The 19,674-nt window shown below is 43.8% G+C and overlaps 1 protein-coding gene across 2 annotated transcripts in view; it reads left to right on the forward strand.

Moving 5' to 3' along the window:
* The first annotated feature begins 2,320 nt into the window (after positions 1–2,320).
* The window catches only part of phf21b (PHD finger protein 21B), a 90,494-nt gene continuing 73,140 nt past the window's right edge, over positions 2,321–19,674 (forward strand). The window contains exon 1 of one of the 2 annotated variants that reach the window (XM_080886457.1): positions 2,321–2,888. In XM_080886457.1, the coding sequence (XP_080742583.1) occupies positions 2,835–2,888 (54 nt within the window). In that variant the 5' untranslated portion in view covers positions 2,321–2,834. Of the gene's footprint in view, positions 2,889–2,914; positions 3,243–19,674 lie in introns of those variants that run through there. The other variant, XM_080886456.1, reaches the window with a different exon arrangement.

The following is a 19,674-nucleotide window of genomic DNA, read 5'->3' on the forward strand; positions in this document are numbered from 1 at the left end:
TATGGCCTTTTGTCCAGATAAACCGGACAAACTTTTCAAAGACAACTGTTTTATCCCCAAATATGAACTTTATTTAAAGCTCACACAGCAGTTTAATTTAGAGTGCATTTTGAATGAATAATGTATTAATAAGTAATACAAACTAATTGTAAACAACTGTCATGTGTAGGACTTAGACTTTGACCTGTGGTCTCTGCTATGAAAAAGTTGAAAATAATGGGGGAAAACAAATCAAACTGGAGACGGTGCTTATAATTACAGAAAATTATTTTAGTTCGGTAGAAAATCTGAATATGTATCTGTTGTTTCTGCCACCTTTGGTCATAAACCCAGTTGACTGTTGACCCCTCAGAGCGCCTCTGGTGGAGACCGGAAGTGCAGACAGAGGCAGGTCCGTGTTACAGTTCCGTGCTGCGGCTTCTCTGCGGCCTGTGTGAGGACCAGTGAGCGGAACCTCCTCACACTTAGAGCACATGAAGAAGTAGTCCCTCCCACGCGGCTGCCTCTGTCCGTGGTGCTAGGGTCGGCTCCTCCGCGGTGCTGCGCCTCAGAGACGCGTCACAGCGTCGGTCTGAGACAAGCTGAAGTCCGCGTGCAGCTCAGGGTCCGGAGTTCTCGGTGGATTCAGACGTTACCGGCTGCCATCCCCGCTCTTTCATCTCCCATCACGCTTACTGCCGGGGCGGCCCCGCCACCTCCGCTACCTCCTTCACGCTCATTGGTTCTCCTTCTTGTCGCTTTTCCTTTGCAACTCCTGATTGGCTTTCCTCCATCAACCATGCTCCCGTTTTTATTTGCAAGCAGTCTGGACCAATCGCAGCTTGGCTTGCGGCCAGAGGGCGGGAGGAGGAAGATGGGGCGGGGCCAGAGTCAGACTGACAGAAATGGGGGAGAAGGGGCAGATTTGTGAGGAGAAACTAACCCAGCAGAGCTCTTTGTACTCATGTGACGAGGTAGAAAGTGTACAGGGGCAGGTGTGGGTGGATGTTCGTCCTGCTGAGGGGCATTTCTGCTACCCCCCCCCCCCCCCCCCCCCTCGCGTCTCTGTCTCAGGAAGGTGAGAGTGGAGTGAACGCTGCTGCTGCCATGTTTAAACCTGCAGAGCATCCATGTTAAAGGAGTAAACAACACAAAGACTGTTCTGCCCGAGTCAGCTCCACTGCGACGCTGGGCAGGAGTTTAAACAAGCATTATTTCACATGTATGACAGGAATAACATGTGTTCACGAAAAAAAGCTACACTGGGTTTATTTTTGATAAATATCCACACTTAAAGTCATCTTTATTTTTTTTTAAATAGTTTTAATTTGTATAGTTGATGTCACATGTAACAAAAATCAGTCTTTTATGAATGCTTCAAATCCAACCTATTTACATCACTACTTACTGTTTAATGCCTTTAAATACCCATCCTTTCTTTTCCTTCCACTCAACCACTTTAAGTGAACATATTTTGGTGTGTTTGTTTGTTGTGTTAAAAATATCAGTGCAGATGTGCCTAACTGTGAAAATGACAAAACCTTTACATCACAAAAACATACACAATGTGAGTTTGGTGTAGTTTATTTTTTATTAAATCAACAGGTTTTCATTTCTGACTTTTACTCATATTGTGTATCCTGATGCAGCTTAATTAACAAAATAACTGTGCATGTGGTACCTAACATCAAAACATTATGACTCAAAGAAGCAGCTGACACAGCCTACATATTATTTATCATGCACATTAAGTATTAATGAGGGTTAGGATATTATTAGTAGAGAAATCTAAAGTTGCTGTGAGTTTCCAAACAGGTGAGGGTCATGTGATGCAGGTTGGCTTGTGTGAACTGGGTGTAGCTGTCATATTAAAGCCCTGTTATGACTTTTAAAGCTTTATTATGTTTATTTTCTGTAAAGCTGCTCACAGTTTTTGTGTGTTATTTTTAATCTCATTTAATGGTATAAAAATACAGTATCTAAGCTTAAAGTGATTATTATATGTGGGCATCCTGTGGATAAAAGACCATTTTCGGATGTTAGGTAAGCCTTTAGTTTGTTAGTGTTGCAGCTGAAGAAACTTTTTATAACTTATATCCTAAATCTATGTGGATTTTCTATACATGTGTTATATATGTGTTATATTTATAATTGAAGTCTGTAGAATAACTAGAGATTTTGTAATGACTGTAATGAAGCAATTTTATTTACAATCCAGCACTTTAGGTTTGAATGTGAAAAGCTCAGTGTAATTCACACATTGACCAGCTTTTATTTATCTTTTCTTTTAACTAGACCTCTCTGAACCATCAGAGTGTGACTAGGTGCCGTTTTATTGCGACCAAAGGGGTAAAAACACGACTTTTAATCATAAAACCTGACTGTAACTACCCCCCCGCTCACTGCGCACGCGCAGTGAAGCAGGGAGGAGGGGGTCTGCTCTCGCTGCTCCATCCGGGAACTTCAGAATTACCATTGACAGCCGAAGCGCAACTTTTCCCCAGGCAAAGTGAAATCAAGCCGCGGACTCGGACAAAATATAGTCCCCGTTTTTCAACTTAAAATTAGCGAAAGAAAAGCGACCCGGCTGCCCGGTCAGACCCGTCGACGCTCGGTGGTCTTCTGGAGAGGAGCCGTGCGAAGCCCGAGCTCTTCCCGCCGGGTTTGGAGCACTTTTGAAGACGGGCGGAAAGTGGGTGATGAGTCCTGGGCTGTAAAAAGAAGCGAGAACTTGCTTTGCAGCCCGAGTAGTTCTTCTTTCAATTGTTATTGTCGCTTAAAAAAATCTTTAAAATCACTCAAACTTGGTCTCGGCCGCGTCGAAAGTGGGAGAAAAGTGCTTTCCTGGTCGGAACATGGAACTACAAGGCCTGCAAGAGGCGCTGAAAGTAGAGATCCAATGTCATCAGGTAAACGAAACATCGTGTTGTTCTCGCCTTCAGTGGCGTTCCGAGCAGCGGGCTCAGAGCTGCTCACTCCCGGGGAGCAACTCTGCGACATCTCGCTGCTTAAAATGTCCGCCGGCGGCCGTTTCCCGGTCCCGCTGACCGAGGGCACTTTGGGCAGCACTTTGTCTGATTGCCGTGGCTGTTTTTCTGCGAGCAACAAGAATGTGGAGCGGTGATAATGCGGTGCTGCTGCTGGTGCTGTGTGGCGATCAGGACGCGACCTGAATATTTATGAAGAGGTGCAAAGAGTGCGGCTTTGTTAACTTGAGGCACTTTTTCCTGCATGTAGTGGCGCAGATGAAGCGGCAGCCGCAGGTAATTATGGCCGGACTGTGTGAGAAACTTTATCGGCTTAAACCCGCTCTGCGTGAAGTTTCCCCGCTGGGTGGGGGTCTCTGAGGGGCATACCGGGGCCGCTTCTCTGCCCCGCTCTGCGGGCTGGAAGTGGCTCCTGCTCGGCCTCTCAAAGTTGTGTAATGTTGGGGGAATTTTAGCGTCCATTTTGAGTTGGTCGACATGTTTCTGGAGAGCGGGGATGAGAGCGGAGCGGCTCGGCGGACAGATGGAGGAGCTGTGCCGGACTTTGAGTACCTCACACAGCTCTCAGAACCATCATGGAGTAGTTTAATTTCAGCGTATTTGACACGGTTTACTCTGCTGCTGTTAGTCCCTCTTGGTCACATGACCTCAGAGGGTGCCTTTGATTCGCTTTCACTTTTCTTTAATACTCGGTCTTTATGTGGAGGTGGCGGATGTTTGGTTAACTTTGAGGCGGATGCTGCGGAGCGTGGAGCCGGGCTGGATGGTGTTCAGCACCGCGGACAGCTCCTCGGAGCTCCTCCGCGGCGCTGCACCGCCCCGCCGGCCGGTCCCAGCCCGGCAGCAGCGCACCCAACTTCCCCCTCATTTATCAGAGGAAGAAGAAGGAGCTGCTCTCCATCCGTGCACTCTTTCTCTTCTGTTTGTGTCTCACTTTATTTCCTACACAGTGCAGCTTCCTCAGCTCCTGATTGGCTGCTGGTAAACTTTAACTAATCCATCTTCTTCTTCTTTAGTTTGGTAGTGGAAGCTTCCATTTTGAGAGGAAAAAAAAGGGGGGGGGGGGGTTACTACCTCCTGCCCCCCTCCTACTCCTCCTTTTCCTCTTCCTCCCCCTCCTCTAGCTGAAGAGGAAAAAAAGTCTGCAGAGTTTCAGGCAGGAGGAGGAGGTGGTGGAGTAAAGGGGGGATGGGCCCCATTCATGCCTAACATTACCATTTTGATTGCTTTGATGCTGTTTTTGGTGTGGAGGAGCAGGGGGAGGGGAGGCAGCGACAGAAAGCTCAGTCAGCACGGCACACCGATGTTTTTAATTACCACGCTCCTCTTTCTCTCTTTTTAGTGACCTTTATGTTTCCTCCTTAAAACACAGCGGCCTTCAATCCTCCATGCACACGTCTAAACACATTTATCTACATTTACAGAAATAACATGAACTCACAGCCGAGCAGGAGGGTGGGGGTTAGAGAGGTAAAAGGAAAAGCCCTGGAGGTCATTTCAGGGTCGTGGTTTGAGGCCTAAAGGTGGATGTTTGTGAGGAGCGTCGGAGGAAAGGCTTCGATATCCACAAATATTTGAAGCAAAAATTTGAGAGAACTTTCTCCACGGCGCCCCAGAACCAGCTTTAATGTGTTTGATGAAGGCATGTCACAGTTTACCTTCAAAGTGCAAACATTCAGAGCTCTTTATTTATTATTACAGCATTTTTGAGCCCTCATAACTTCATATCTACACCAAAAAAAAAATAACAACACATTTTTAAGATCAGTTTTATCCCACTGTGAGAGTTTCCATCTGAAGAACTGTGACCTTCAGTGAGGATCCATCACAGTCTGAATAAACTGCAGTTTGATCTGTGACATGGAGGAGCAGAAACCAACACTGGTGTTTGATCTGTTTCCTTCACAAAGTGCATTCTGGGTAAGTTTTGAAGGCTGGTATCAGCATGTAGGACGGTGGAGGTGTCTGTGAGGCACCTGAATGCTCTACTTTCACCTACATGTGATGCCAGGATCATCTTCAAGTTGTGATTTATTTGCTATACTTAATGTTTAACACTCACGATTAAAGTTTAGGGCTGTAACATGATGTGGTAGTAAATTGTGCATATGATGTTGATTAAACAGCTTCAGGTCCTGAAAAAGTTCTTTAAAAGCCTTGAAGGGGGGACTGGAAGGGCCTGGATCACAGACTGAGCAGGTGCAGCTGATGTTTGAAGAAGGATGAGGTGTGATGGAGCCGAGAGCTGTTTTTGTGTTTGGAAGTGTTGTTTCTGGTATTTCAGGCAGATATCGTTTACACAATCCCTCAGAGGCCTTTAGCACAGCGGTCTCCAACCTTTTTTGCGCCACGGACCAGTTTATGCCCGACAATATTTTCACGGACCGGCCTTTAAGGTGTCGCGGATAAATACAACAAATAAAACTAGTACTGGTACCGAAAAAAAGAAAATTTATTCATAACACACGTGAAAAGACCCAGGAAAACCGAGTTAACGATAAAAACGATAACAAAATAACGCTGAAAACCGATAAAACCCCTGAAAACTATACATTTCACATCTGAGCTTCAACTCTTGCGGCCCGGTACCAGTCCGAGGCCCGGGGGTTGGGGACCGCTGCTCCAGCACATCCTGTCGTCTGGTCCCCTATAAAGGCAGCTTTAGCTCGCTTCACATTCATCTATTCATTTAGTTTATTCAGCTGATTTAGAATTAAAGTTCAAGGAAATCTGATTAGTTTCTTCTTTTTCTTTTAAAGTTTGGAGAAGTCTCAGTTTTCCAAAGTCTGATCTCAGTCTTGGCCAAAGTAACTGTGGTTATGATCATGCAAGTTAGTACAAAAGCACCTCTATAGTCAACAGGAAGTTAAGAGTAGAGAGCATTAAAAGAAAATGCATCTGTAATTATAGTTTCATATGAAATCATTTTTTAAATCATCATTAAATCTTTTTTATCATTTATTCTCAGTAATAAAAAAAGGATCCATGTTGAACCTCCAGTGGTTTCGTGCCCCATCAGTGGGGCCCAGGCCCACAGTTTTAGACCCGCTCAGTGATTTTATTTGTATGAAACGTTTCTTCTTTAAGTTCATTTCGAAATTGGGATGATGTAAACGCTCAGGTCTCTGCTGTTTTGAATTTTCTTAAAGGTCGGGCTGGTTTCAGGCGTGTTCCTCACCTTGCGTAGAAGCAGGTGGAGCTCGCTCAGGTGTCTGAAGGTAAATCTGTGTGTCTGTGGATGTGGAGCTCAGGTGAGCACAGACTGATGACAATAGACGTGGCGTGATCTGTGACAGCAGGGCTGGATGTCTGTAGAACCTCTTTAAATCAGTCCAGCTGAATGCTTTCACACACATTAAAGATCCAGCACCAGATGATGCTCGACAGGTATGATTCCATGTACCCAATCCTCATCATGTTTATCACACACAGTGGGTTACTTCTCACATTCACATCTTGAAAGTTTAATACTGAACATTAAGTGTATCTCTAGTGTTTAGTTGTGGTGCATTGACATAGGCTGATGATGGCCTTACATTAGTGTGCGCTGTGTGTTGATGGCGAGTGAGAAAAGAACAAAAAAATAAAACCAAACAATAAAACCGTAAAGTCAGGGAGGCGCACTGACTGCAGGATCTTTGATTTGATTGGTCGCTAGGCAATGTGTATACCTGTTGATCTCTTATCTGGAGCAGGTTAAGTCTGCAGCTTAATGTTGCCATGGCGATGTACCTTGCAAGGAAGTGAATCACCTGCTTAGTTTTTGATTTATTTATTTTTTTCATAAATAAATTGAAGCAGAAAAGTTGAAAGTGGTGCTGTGAGTGTGAGCGTCTCTCCTCGGCTGACGTGCCCACCTTTCACCTGGCTGGTGCTGGAAAGAAAATGACTTCACTGATTCGTTGCCGCTCTGCTTGCTCCCTGTTGCGTCATGGCGGTCTCGTCAGGCGGAGCCCATCAGACGTGTGTTTTTAATGTTTGTCCCATTTCTGTGCTGGAAGTGAAACAAAGACCACACCAAAGCCATCATCTGTAACCATGGTTACATCTCACTTTAACCGTGTGCGAGCGTCATTAAGGCTTTTTTAAAAGTTTCACATGGCTGCAGCTGCACAGATATATGTATGTGATGAAGAGGGGGGCGAGGAAGGCTGCTTTCATCGAAATGTGTTTGTGTGAATGCAGCCCTCTGATTGGCTACTGCTGGATGGTGTGCTTTTTAAAGGTGATGGGTGACGCTGGAATGACCTCATGTTGATCAGTGAGGTTACAGGACATCACTGAAGCATCAACTGTTCCTCTGACGTTCAGCAGAGGCAGCAGTGAGTCAGTCCCACAGATGCCCAGGGTTAAAACCTTACAGCGGAAATGAACATCTTTACAACCTGACAAGCTGTCAGCTGTTTCTACTGGGTGAACTCTGTGAGGTCTCAGCCATCATCAAAAATAAGCATCCCTGACCCTCAGCCATAAGAAAATTGCATTTTGGGCCTTTGAAAATTGTTCCCCTTGAGCCTCATCAGGCTTCCAAACAGTCACAGTTTGTTTCTAAACAACACTGGACTGATTTCCCAGACATGGTTTAAGTCTGTGACGTAAACTTTTATTTTTAAAGTGGAAATCTTCCACGCGAACCTCTCCTTTAAGTGTTCAATATAGAGTTTACTAAGTTTACCTGTCGTCCTGATAGGTATTGGCTCCAATGAACCAACGCAGCAGTGGCTGAATCTTTAACATTCAAAGGCCATCCATGTTTGCAGCCTTTAGTGTAAACGTGCTTCAGAGAAATGCTGCTGAGCTGATGTTTGCATTTATAGCTGAGATAATGACGTCAGCATGTTGTCCTGGCTTGAGGTTATCTCGGCCTACACTGGAAGGATAAGACTTCTGTAGCCTCCGAGCTCGTACAACTCACTCTCAGCATCTGCAATACTCATCACCAACTTGAAGCTGCTTTTACTTATGTAGCACCAAGTCACGACTACAGTCTCCTCATGGTCTCCTCATATTGTAAAGACGACACAGTATTAGAAAAAACCCTCCAATAATCGAGCAGCACTTGGTGACTGTGGGGAGGAAGAACTACTTTTTAGCAGGAAGAGACCTCCAGTAGGAGAAGGTTCATGTCTGTAGTTCCAGTGACAATGATGTAAGCAGTATCTGATCTGTTTGTGCTGACATCATTGTCATGCGACCAGTAATGTGTTTGTGTTTGTTTTCACTAAAATGCTTCCAGAGTCGAGGTCAGCGTGGAAACAGGAAACGTCATGCAGCCTCAGGCGTGTGTCATAAGGTTTCGAGTGAGATTTGACGACTCTAAATGAAGCAGGCGGGCAGATGAGGTGCTTAAACTTCACAGAATAAAAAATGATCATTTATTTAACTTTGTACACTGTGATCGCTGCTGAGCCTCCAGGATTCTGATAACTCTAAAACAGGACAGTGTTATTTAGCAGGAGTGATCACCTCCTGCTCCATAACCACGAGAAGAGCTGAAATCTAAAGGTCGCCAGCTTTTTGTTTTGTTTTGTGCTTTTTGGTGTATCCTGGTTCATGTTTGTGATGCATGCTGAAGTCATTTCTGCTGCTTTTTAAAGTAGATTTCAGCAGAAAATCAACCCTGACCGTCTGCTTGTGTGAGCTGCTGCTGCACACTCTCTGCTCTCTCCTCCAGCTGTGAGCAGCTGCTCTGTTTGCTTTGTGTGCCGCTCTGTGGGACGGCAGTCACTGTGTTTACTCGCTCATACGAAACCAGGTTACTCAGAAATCGGTCATCATGCGCTGTAGTAACCTGGTTTGTGAAGAGCAGGTGTGTGCATGCAGGAGCGTCTCAGTAATCCGGAGTGTGTTAGTGCTACGCTCAGATTAAACTTGTGGATACAAACGTGCAGCTTTCATGTCAGCTGAGTTTTGTCTCTCAAGGACTCTTTGGGGCTTTGAATCTCAGTTCTGTAATAAACAGTCAGGTTATATATATATGCAACTTTTTTTTTTTCATCACTTCCACTAAAAATGTTTAAAAACAAAAAAAAAGAGAAGGGTTTTTGACATTAAGCAGCTCCCAGTGTATGTAAAGATCAAGTTTTTACTGTCCATACTGGTACTAGTAAGACTACTAAAGTGTGTCAAGTATATTTACCCAAGTATTGCATTTAAGTCCTCAGATCAGCAGCTGTTCATACAAGTTACTAATTAAAAGTAAGATTTTACAAGCAAAGCAAATGAGGAGGTATTAAAAAACCAACAACAGGCAGTCAGCCGAGAAGAATTTATTTACCAAGTACTCAGAACAACAGGAGGACTCATCGCCTTCAGTGTAGTTCTGTCACCCACCCAAAGGCCTTTATGATCCAGTCTAAACTCTGGTTTACTGTCTAATTACAAGATTACACTGATTAATCTGTAAATAAGCAACATATGGACATAAAATGGAAATAATAAGAGCATAAAGGCAGATTTGGCCCCGGGGGGTGTCTAAGATCAGATAAGAAATCAGGCCCACCTGCTGTGGAGTCTGTTCTTTGCTCATTTTTCATTGAAATCAGTGAAAATCAGCTGAGACTTTTGGAGCTGGTTAGTGAGGCAGCGGTGGGGTGATTAGAGCCATGAGACGTGGCTGAAGGTGGGGAAATAGTGATGGGGTAAATACAGAGAGGCAGGTGTTTAAAAACTGCCTGCTTACCTCAGAAACAGTTTACAGCCGTTTAAAGACTCTGCCTCCTTGGTATTCACTTATTTCAGTTTTGCACATAGATTAGTCAGTGAGGGTCAGAGGTCAGCCTGGTATACTGAGTCAGACTTCAGCTCTGCTCATTAGCTGGACATTGGAGAGCGTGGGCCAGAGGCGGGCCATGACGTCCGTCCATCCATCCGGATTTCAGGGAGCGGTACCCTCCATTTTTCCTCATCGTGGTTTTCTACGAACATTATTGCTAAGGATTGTCTTATTGCATTGGAGTCACACTGGGTTAAATATGTACACTTGGGTTTTAAGGGGTATTTATTATTTTCTTCTTTTTTTTTTTTTTTTTTGGGTTGTATGGAAGCCCCAAACGCAATTTCATTGTTCTTGACAATGACAATAAATAAATAAATACTAAATACTAAATACCAGCGAGCAGGAGATCTTTCCCAGCATCTGAAAACAAACTCGGGGGTCTAATCCCTCAGCGGCTCATTACCAGCTTCTGCAGGGCTGATTAAGCCGTGTAAAGGTTTAGGGATTTCTGCTGGACTAACCGTGGTTTAACAAAGCAGACTGGTGTAAAGGACAGGCTTTTCTCTGTTGAGGCCAATCTATAGTTTTTTTTTTTTTTTTTTGTTTTTAATAACTTTGCCCTCCTTTCTTTTTGCTTGTACGTCTTAGGAAACCTTGATTGGATAATTACCTTCACGGCCTCGATGTGCAGCGGTACAAAAAAGCAGCACATTCTTAAAATGTAAAAGTACTTTACTTGAAATGTTCCCTTCTTTATTATACAGAAGTAAATATAATAGTTTTTGGTGCACTGCATTGATCTGCCAGCAGGTGATGATCTTAAAAATACAAACAAAGGATTATGAGGGATTAAACGCTTACTCGATTCCCCTAAAATATCAGCCAGGTCCTCCGTTTAAAGCCCAACTCAGCCCAAAGCTCACGTCTCAGTTACCCCCTCACTTTTCCTCCTGATGTGTCCTCTCCACACTGACACCTTTAGGCCCTCCTTCTTCTGCTTCTTCTGCTCAAACACTCTAAACCCGGTGATGTATTTCAGACTGAGCACCTCAGCAGGAAGTGCTTCAGTCTGATGTTCCAATGCAGGATGCTAACTTATCCGTCAGTATGATCGGGAGCGTCCGGGCTGGAGACCTGTCCAGGGTACCTTGGTGCATGCTGGGACACACCTGGGTCCCATCACCTTGAACAGGTTAGAGAAAACTAAGGAGCCGATTTCACAGGCATGGCTACCACAGAGAGCATCTCACTTTTAGAGAGAGGGACAGGAAGTGACTGACAGCTCTGTTTTTCAATCAGACAGCTGCAGCCAATCACGATAATCACAATGATGACTATTTTGGCTGTCACAGGTTTCCAGAATCCAGACCTCAGATCTTCAGTTTGTTATTGCAGCAGATGAATTAAAACCACTGCTCTGTTTTTCATCTTATGCTTAAAACTCCCACTGTGTTCTGTTTCTTCTCAGAACGTCATTAGCTTTTCATTGGACTGTAAACTTAGGGACGCATCACGAGTTCCCATTTTCAACCTTGTGATTTTAGATCTGATTTTGTGCCACAAACAATCCAAAACTCGTCTTTCAAAAAAACCAAAAAAACAGTAGCAATTCTGTTTGCTGTGGACGCCATCTAGACTGAATTTGCACATTTCATGGTTAAGCCTACAGATTGAATTATTTGTCCTGAAGCTGAAAAAATGGACCGCTTACTCTCTCTGTCTATAGTTAAAGCTGAGCGTTCAAGAAATCCTTTGAGAATTCATAAAGGTTTGACCATCCACAACTCCATGAAGCATTGGTGATACATCCTTGGAAATCTTTTAATTATCCACAGCTGTCACCTTTGACTCTGGGAACATGTGATGGAGATTTTTGATGAGGTGTGAATAAGAGGTGTATTTATACAAAGTTCAAAGGTTCTTGAGGAGTCTGGGCTGCTGAAAGGTCCATAAAACCTTTAAAAAAAAAAAAAAATTTCATCCATTGAGCGAACAGACTGAACATCTGTGAGTTTCAAACTAACGGTCAGACAAAATAAGATACTTAGAGTCAGATCTTGTGAAGGTCATTTTGATTAGATTGAACAGTGAACTTCAAAAATCCAGTCCTAATGGAAACCATAGTAGACCCAATCTCCACCTTCCTTATTTGAGTTTCTGAAACTTATGACAATTGAGGAGGACTCGGTACTTCATGTTTGTCATGAAGTTTTCAAACATCCAGGACTTTTTGTCCCTGTTAGCTTTAATAGCAGGTAAAATGTGTCTCAGAAGCACCCGACAAATTACTTTGTGATGCAGCAAATATTGGTGCTTCTCATGCTCTTATTTTGAAGTTTTAAAAGGCATCATTGATTATGTGGACACTTCCTTTAGCTAAGCTCTTTCTGTTTGATCTGTGCTCATATAATTTGTGGTTTTGCAGCTTTAAATCCTCATAGTTGACTTTTGAGACGTGTGTGTGTGTGTGTGTGTGTGTGTGTGTGTGTATTCAGGCTGATAGGATAACAACCAAAGGGCATCCACATATCAGCCTCACGAAGCAGCAGATCCCTGTTGAGTCTCAGAGGAGCGTAAATCTGCTCTCGTTTGTCCCCGTGCTGTCGCAGCGGCAAATTGTCCCCTTTTTTGTTTGCAGACTCGTTTTAATCATTCCTGGAAGGCACGCTCGGCTTTAATTAAGAGCAACATGGCAGGAAAGCCTGTGATGACTCCTCCAGAGGGAGGGCAGGGCTGTTCTTTACCCGGGTGTATCACATACCTTCAGACGGGACCGGGGCTGCCAGCTTTGTTTTGATTAATTCTGCTTCAGAAAGTGGAGATCGGCCGGTTTGTGCGGCGTCTTTTCGGCCGCATTACCTTCATTAAGTCCTGAAAAGAAGACAAGATGGAATTCAGGAAATTGGGGCGGCCTTTCAAGGAGCCGGCTTACAGTTTAGGGAAAGATGGAAATCAGTTTTTCTTTCATTCAAATCACTACAAAGCTCTCCACTTCCTGCACACGCTGTCCATTTTAGACAGGTTTACTTCATGCTTATTAAAACATCATCTCATAGGACCTTACAGGCTGCTTGCTATTCAACACATACTGTGATCTGACCCAAAGTCTGTAATTATTCATGGAATTACAAACATGTCAAATAGAAATACTGTAATGTCTTGCAAGGGAATACTTTTTTATCTGCTGCACAAAATAAAATAACCACAAATTATTTCTCACAAGGTGAAATTAAAACTTGACTTCCTTTTTGATCACAGGTGTTATTAATGGCAGGTATTTCAGTGCTTTTGTCTGAGGAGCCGTGTGCGGCTGGTAAACAGGTTGCAGATCACCTGCTGCAGGCGCTCGGCCCTCCATCCGAGTGACAGCTCCTTATTACAGAGCAGCAAACAGCGATTTCCAGAGAAAAGTGCTGATGCGGCGGGAGGCGAGAGGCTGCGATGAATTAACCCGTGTTGACTGCCGCGCTGCTGTTTCCCTCGCCACAGCACTCTGTCATCTCTCTGCATGCGGTGGCAGGACGTAATGGAAAGATGTTTTCTTTTCTCATGACTCGCACTGTAAAACCAAAACACACATCTGAGCTCTTTTGGTTTTACAGGTGGTGCACACATGAAAGCAGGCTCTCATGGACCACGTTAGAATCTCAGCTTCATGCATGTGGAGCTGTTACAGGTAGCATGCAGACCTGTCTGAAGGGCCAGCTTTTTAAACCAGGTCTGAGCTCGGTGGCCGGATTCACCGGCCTCTTTCTCCCTGATTTATGTTCGAGGACTCAGAGTCTCTCTGACTTTGACTGGTATTAAATGCTTTATGGTGAATTACACCCTGACAACAGTTCACCCAGACTTTTGCTCTTTTTCTGTCCTGCAGACGAGTTTTTGTTGTTTACTGTGAGGTGAACTCTTTCTGCCTCCTGAGTGACCCTCAGTAACCTTGAATCTGTAGATTCAGAAAGTCCATCTTTCTGTAGCTTTATTTGTTGTTTGGAGCTGAACGGAGAGGAAATCGTAATGAGGGGAAAGTTTGGATAAACTGGGAGGGATCGATATGAGTGCTGAGCATGAGGTGAGTGCTCCATGCTGTACTGTAGCTGTATGAAGTGTGTGCACTCTGCAGGAGAAGGAAGCTACTGTTGCCTGCTTTTTCCTGTTGTGTGATGAGAGTGTGAGTGGCCGGAGCGGAGACGTGCCCATCGATCGTCCGAAAATATCCGATTCTATCAAAACTATTTCAGAGTTTTAAGCCTGCTGCTGAGATATGAAAAACATCTTCCACGTTAAGCTGTTCTACTGCGAGACATGGTGGAAGTGAATCCAAGAAACTGTCACTGTTTCTCGATCTGGCTTCTTTGATCCAATCAGATGGAGCAGATTGCAGCCGTGTTTTTTTCCTCTGTGAAAAAATGCAGTATTTGTGTTTCATCATGCAACCGATCGATTACTTTACTACAACAACAACAACAACAAATGCAGTGATTTCTAGTTTACAGAGCTGGAGGAAATCATAGATGGATCCTTTCTTATCATTATAATCAGTTGCTTGTGGGACTTTTCTTGCAAATATACTTCTTATATATACATTTTTCTCAAAAGTGCATGTCCTGCATTATTAACCATTAAATTTGTAATGAAAGGTTACACCACCATAATTTCATTGCACATGTACAATGACAATAAAGGGTTATTTTGTTGTATTATATCTTTTTCTAGCCATTCTGATGATTTGGCTGATTTTTATTGCACTGCCAGTGTGAAGATGGAGATCCTTCAGGTTTAAGCGGCTACCATCCTCTCCTGTTAAGGAAACTCTAGCTCCTGTCTGTTAGCATGTATTCTCTGAGCTCCCACTCAGTGTCAGGAACAATCAAAACTACAGCGGTCTTAAAAGTGCTGAATGATTTTATCGATAAAACAATCAACAAGCAGTGGCATGTGGCCTTTTTTTAAGGCATCTCACAGAGTGGATCCTGCAGCTGTAAAGCACAGACTTGGTTTGGGAATGATTTATCGGGCAGATGTCAGTGTGTACAGACAGAATGAATCACTTCCAGCTTGTTTAATGTAACTGAAGGCGTTCCCCAGGGTTCAGTACTGGGGCTGCTACTGTTTGTTTTATATATGAACAGTCTGAGACTCTTACAGACCTTATAGCTCTTAGCCAGCAAGGTATGTGGTGTGTTCAGGTCAGATGTCATTTTGTAGACTCGGCTGTGCTGTTCTTATTTATAGAGCAGGTGAATCTTCAGTCTGCTAGCGGCTGATGTGGTCGAATGTATCTGAAATGCTGAAGAAGTGATGGGAGCACACATCCTTCAGAAGTGTGTGAATATTTGTTTGATATTATTTGAACTTTTCTGGTGACTAAGATCATGATCTAACTATACTTTTAAATAAAAGGATCATTTTTTTCACTTTTTCCATCTTTTTTTTTTTTTTTTTAAAGGAAGAGTTTTATTAGTATAACAATATGACGTTATGTTAACACAAGGTCTCTTTATGCTTTAAAATATTTATTTTCTGGCATTTTCACATTTTATCTGAGTTTGTTGCCTTTTCAAATGATACTGTGACTTCCATTAAGCTAAATTTAGACACAGTTAGATCACAGGATTTAAATAGTTCTCTGCCACAGTAAAGTTGAACATTAATAAAAGTTTACATGCTCATAATCAGTGTAAACACATTATTAAACGTGGTGATTTTTCTCTTCTTCTGTGGTGACTTTTGAAGGTGGCGGGTGGAGATGTCCCTCAGCTCTGTCAGTCGGCCTTTGGGAATCCAGAGAGTCGTGCACTGAGGCGCCACGGAGCTCGGATTATCAGGCTCAGAAAACCGTGAAAATCACTGTAATAATTCAGAAATTGCCTCCCCGCGTCGCGCTGCGAGCCTCTTCTTCTGTTTTGAGGATTTGTGTTTGTGTAGCGGAGACAAAGCGGCAGCAGCTCTGTAATCTGCTCGTTTGTTTATGAGCGAGCTCTGCTGGCCTTTGTGGTGGCGGCACTTTCAGCCCCGAATCATTGCTCGATTTCACGCCGCTCTGAAATTAACTGTTGCAGCTTCGACGTGAAATATCACCCATATGTACCTGCTTCAGGAGGTCAGAGAGGTAAATCTGGCTTAACAAACATACACCTGTGCTTTTTTTTTTTTTATGAGGGTAAGAGGTTCACAGCAGGCCTTACAGCTATGACAACATCCGTCAAATAAAATCAATGCACTTGGCTTGTATTTTAAAATGCAGACTTTTGTTTGGAAATAAAAGTCATGTTTTTTGCAAAATGACACCAAAGTCTTCATCAGTGGTGCTGCATGGTAATGCAAAGCTGTCAGCCAACCAGTGGACACCTTAGCTTTATAAATATGTTTCATGTTTACCTGTTTGATCCCTGCAGCAGGCATTTATCCATCAGCAAGTGTCTGTGAAGACTTTGGAGCTGCGTTTCAGGCCTTAAAACGCCATCAGCACAGCGTGGATCACAGCTCAGTGTTGGGATCTTCCCTAGACTAGAAACCTGGTCAGTTTAACCCCGGTGGTAAAAGTGTCCAGGAAGACTGCAGGTCAGCTCTCATGTGTACAATAACTGCAGCGTATTTAATGAGCTATGCACAGTTTATCTTCACACCTTGAATATTTTCGTAGTATGAACGTAAAGCTGCAGGCTGATAGGGTTGCAGCTGAAGTGCAACAAAAATGTCCAGCGTGGAACTCAAAGCTCTCAAGTTTCTGCACCTGACAGGAAGTGCTGGTTCACAGGAAGTGGTTCAGGGTAAAGCGTGTGGAGAGCGTGCAGTGCCGTCGGCCTGTCTGAGGTCAGTTAATGATCTCTGCTGTCGGGACAAAAGCCTCGCTTACTGGTTTTCCTCTCCTTTAATGAACTCCCTCACACTTCTCAGCCCTCACTATTGTGGCGTTTTATCGCCGTCCTCTGCCCTCACTTTTGTGCGTCCAGACCAGCAGATAAAAAGGTTTTATCTGAGAGGGTGGGAAGGTTAAAACTTAAAGGTTTTTATAACTCCTCTGAGTCAGACGTTCGCTCATGTGTCTGTTTGTTGTGGTCACATTCCCGTGGTTCGTATTCAGCCACTCTCTTCCTCCCACGCGCGTCCTCCTCGTGTTGGCCGTCCAGCTGACCGACGCGATGAATAATGTCTCTCTGAGGCGAACGATGAGGCACGAGCAGATTCCCTGACACGGGAGTGCTTTCATGCATAAGAGATCACAGTTCAGGTTTGAGTCACTGCTCGTCTGTCAGTCGGCGGACTGAGCTCGCCAGCGACTGACCTCTTCCTCTCTGCTTTCACTTTTGTGTCCTCATGACTTCCTGCCGCGAAGACAGGAAACGAGTCCCATCAGACTTCATGCTATATGATGAGAAAATCTGACTTTTCTGAAGATTTGAAAGTAACTTGCAGGTTTGAGCTCTGTTTTAAGGTTCGCTGAGACACTGGAGGCAACAATATAGAACTGAAGGTTTGGGCTTGGATCGTTTTGGGCTCTATGAGCTTTATTAGTGAATATTCAACCATTCAACAAGACAAAAGACCGTTATGATTCATTATGAGTTAATAACCAGGACCAAATTCAGTCAATTTCATGTGTATAATGCCACTTCACAACAACAGGTGATTAGACTCTACAATGTTGGAGAGAAAACTCCCCAAATAAGATAATGATGGTGGGAAGGAAGAAATTCTTCCAGCAGAAGCTCAGGACATGAAAGACAAAAATTTGATCTAGTGAAAAATTCCTGCGTTAGAGTAGCAAAAACTTCAAATATAACATGTAACAGTCTCAAAAAATAAAACTAACAGTCAAATAACGAGAACGAGAAATTTTCACAAACGAAAGGAGCTCATCCGTGTGTTTTATCGCAGGTCAGGGTTTCTAACCTCCTCTCCCATCTTATTTGAATAAATTATGAACCGCAGCTTTAAATCAGACCAACATGAAAAATGCATAAATAAATAAATCTCATTCATTGCCAATACATTTCTCTTATTAAATGTCAGCCTTCTTTACACTGATCTGCCCCGGGGCCAGCCCGAAATGTCTTAAATTCTTTTTCTTTTTTATTCTGCCGCAGTTTGGTGTCAGTTTAGCTTCACCCTACATGAATCTCTGTTAAAGTTTTAATAAAGCTACCACAATAGCCTGCTTTGTTTTAGAGAAATTACAAGCAGATATCAGAGAGCTGGACCCACTCGTCCTGCTGTTTACCCACAGACGCAACCTGCAGAGTGTGAACTCACCTTGAAAGCTGCAATTTAAAGGACTTCTTTCCACGGAGATTAGAATCAGGTCCTCGTTGAATCATTTTTCTTTCCTGTAAAGGGCACAGCATCAGGAGAGGCGACGGTATTGACTTTTTCCCTTGATAAGGTTTTCCAGTTCGGCTCGCTGTTGATAACCTGACGGCACGGCCAGGCCGGTTGAGGCCTCGGCGAGCGGCTTACCGGCTGACGCTGTGCACAGTCAGCAGCCAGGCCGGCCACAAGGCTCAGTTTATCATCAAACGCTGAGCTACATAGTGTCAGCATGCTTCATCGCACAGCAGGAAGTCAGAGAACAAGACGATGCCCAAAAACCTAAAGACAACAGAGGAAACTTTGCACCTGTGTTCATTTTTATGAACACATCATGTTCCTATTTGGTGAATATTTCACATCAAATTAAGCTTTGAGATAATGAAGCTGTGGAACAGAGACTCACCAATTGTGAGAGTGGAAGAAAAAAAAAAGGACAAATCGAGCTGGGCACCAAAAAACATATAATCCATGCCCCAAAATGTAAAACTGAGGACCTACATATCAAATGAATCTTCAAGTAACTGAATATTCAGTCGTCAGGCTGCTCTCAAAGCTCCTGATCCAAAACGCTGCTGTGTAATGGAGAAACAGTAGAACCTGGTGGAGACGGAGTCGATCCAATCATGAGACAAATACACTTTGAAGAAATAGCTGAATGACATCAGATGACCCCGACCAGCAATCCAGCCAGTCAGAAAACACGAGACAGGAAGAGGTGGGGCCATATGATGCGCAGCAACTGAACTCTCAAAATAAGAGCGAGGTCAGATTAAAAACATGGAGGTGGTCCATGATGTGGGTATGGTAAAGTCGGGTAACAACTCACAAAGATGGCCTGGCGTGCTCGGGAGTGTCGGGAGGTTAAAAGTTAACAGGTTAACCCGAGGAAGCCTTTCAGAGGAGAGTGACTAAAGCATTTTGGACTACCCTGACTTGAAATACCGAGAAACTTCAGACTGTTTGCCCCTTTTGGGGTCTCTGTAGTTTCAACTTCCAGATGAGAACCATGTTTGTGGTTCTGTATGGATTTATTTTTGATGGAAACAGATTATATTCTGGAACCTTTTCTGGGTTGGTAGAAAACGAAGAACACGCTCTGATTGGTTTACATGGGCCAACTCTTGTTTTGATGCCACCTGTCCCAAACCTGACGGATGAACCCTCTGACACTGACTGTTGATCCTCCTCCGTGAACAGGTGGGATTGTTTGGGTCCGATGTCGCTTGGTGATTTGATCAGTTGGAGGAGAGCGTGTATGGACAGGGTTGTGGTGGTGGTGGTGGTGGTGGGGGCTTCCTGTACACATCTGATTCAATTAACCCTGAGACTGACAGGATGACGGCTGCAGCAGCCTGCTGCTCCCATAACCCACTTCACCGCCGTCTGTCAGAGAGCGAGAGAGAGCTCAGTGCAGCTTCTCTGCCTCATCCTGACAGCGTTGCATCGGATTTTCATCACGTTCCTGCAGCTGCTTTTCCAAACAGCAGGAAAATGTTTGATACTTCCGTGATGCACTGCGAGGCTTGAAGTTTGGTGCCGTTCAACAATAAAGCATCAGATGAAACCTGAAAAACAGGAGAATCAGATTAAATTCAGATTAGATTTACAGTTAAAATAAAATTTTATCAGACTTAACTCGAGGTTTGATGGAGAACGGAGGCGGAGATGACGGATTACTGT

Source organism: Rhamphochromis sp. 'chilingali', assembly GCF_963969265.1.
Source record: "Rhamphochromis sp. 'chilingali' genome assembly, chromosome: 7".
Taxonomy (NCBI): domain Eukaryota; kingdom Metazoa; phylum Chordata; class Actinopteri; order Cichliformes; family Cichlidae; genus Rhamphochromis; species Rhamphochromis sp. 'chilingali'.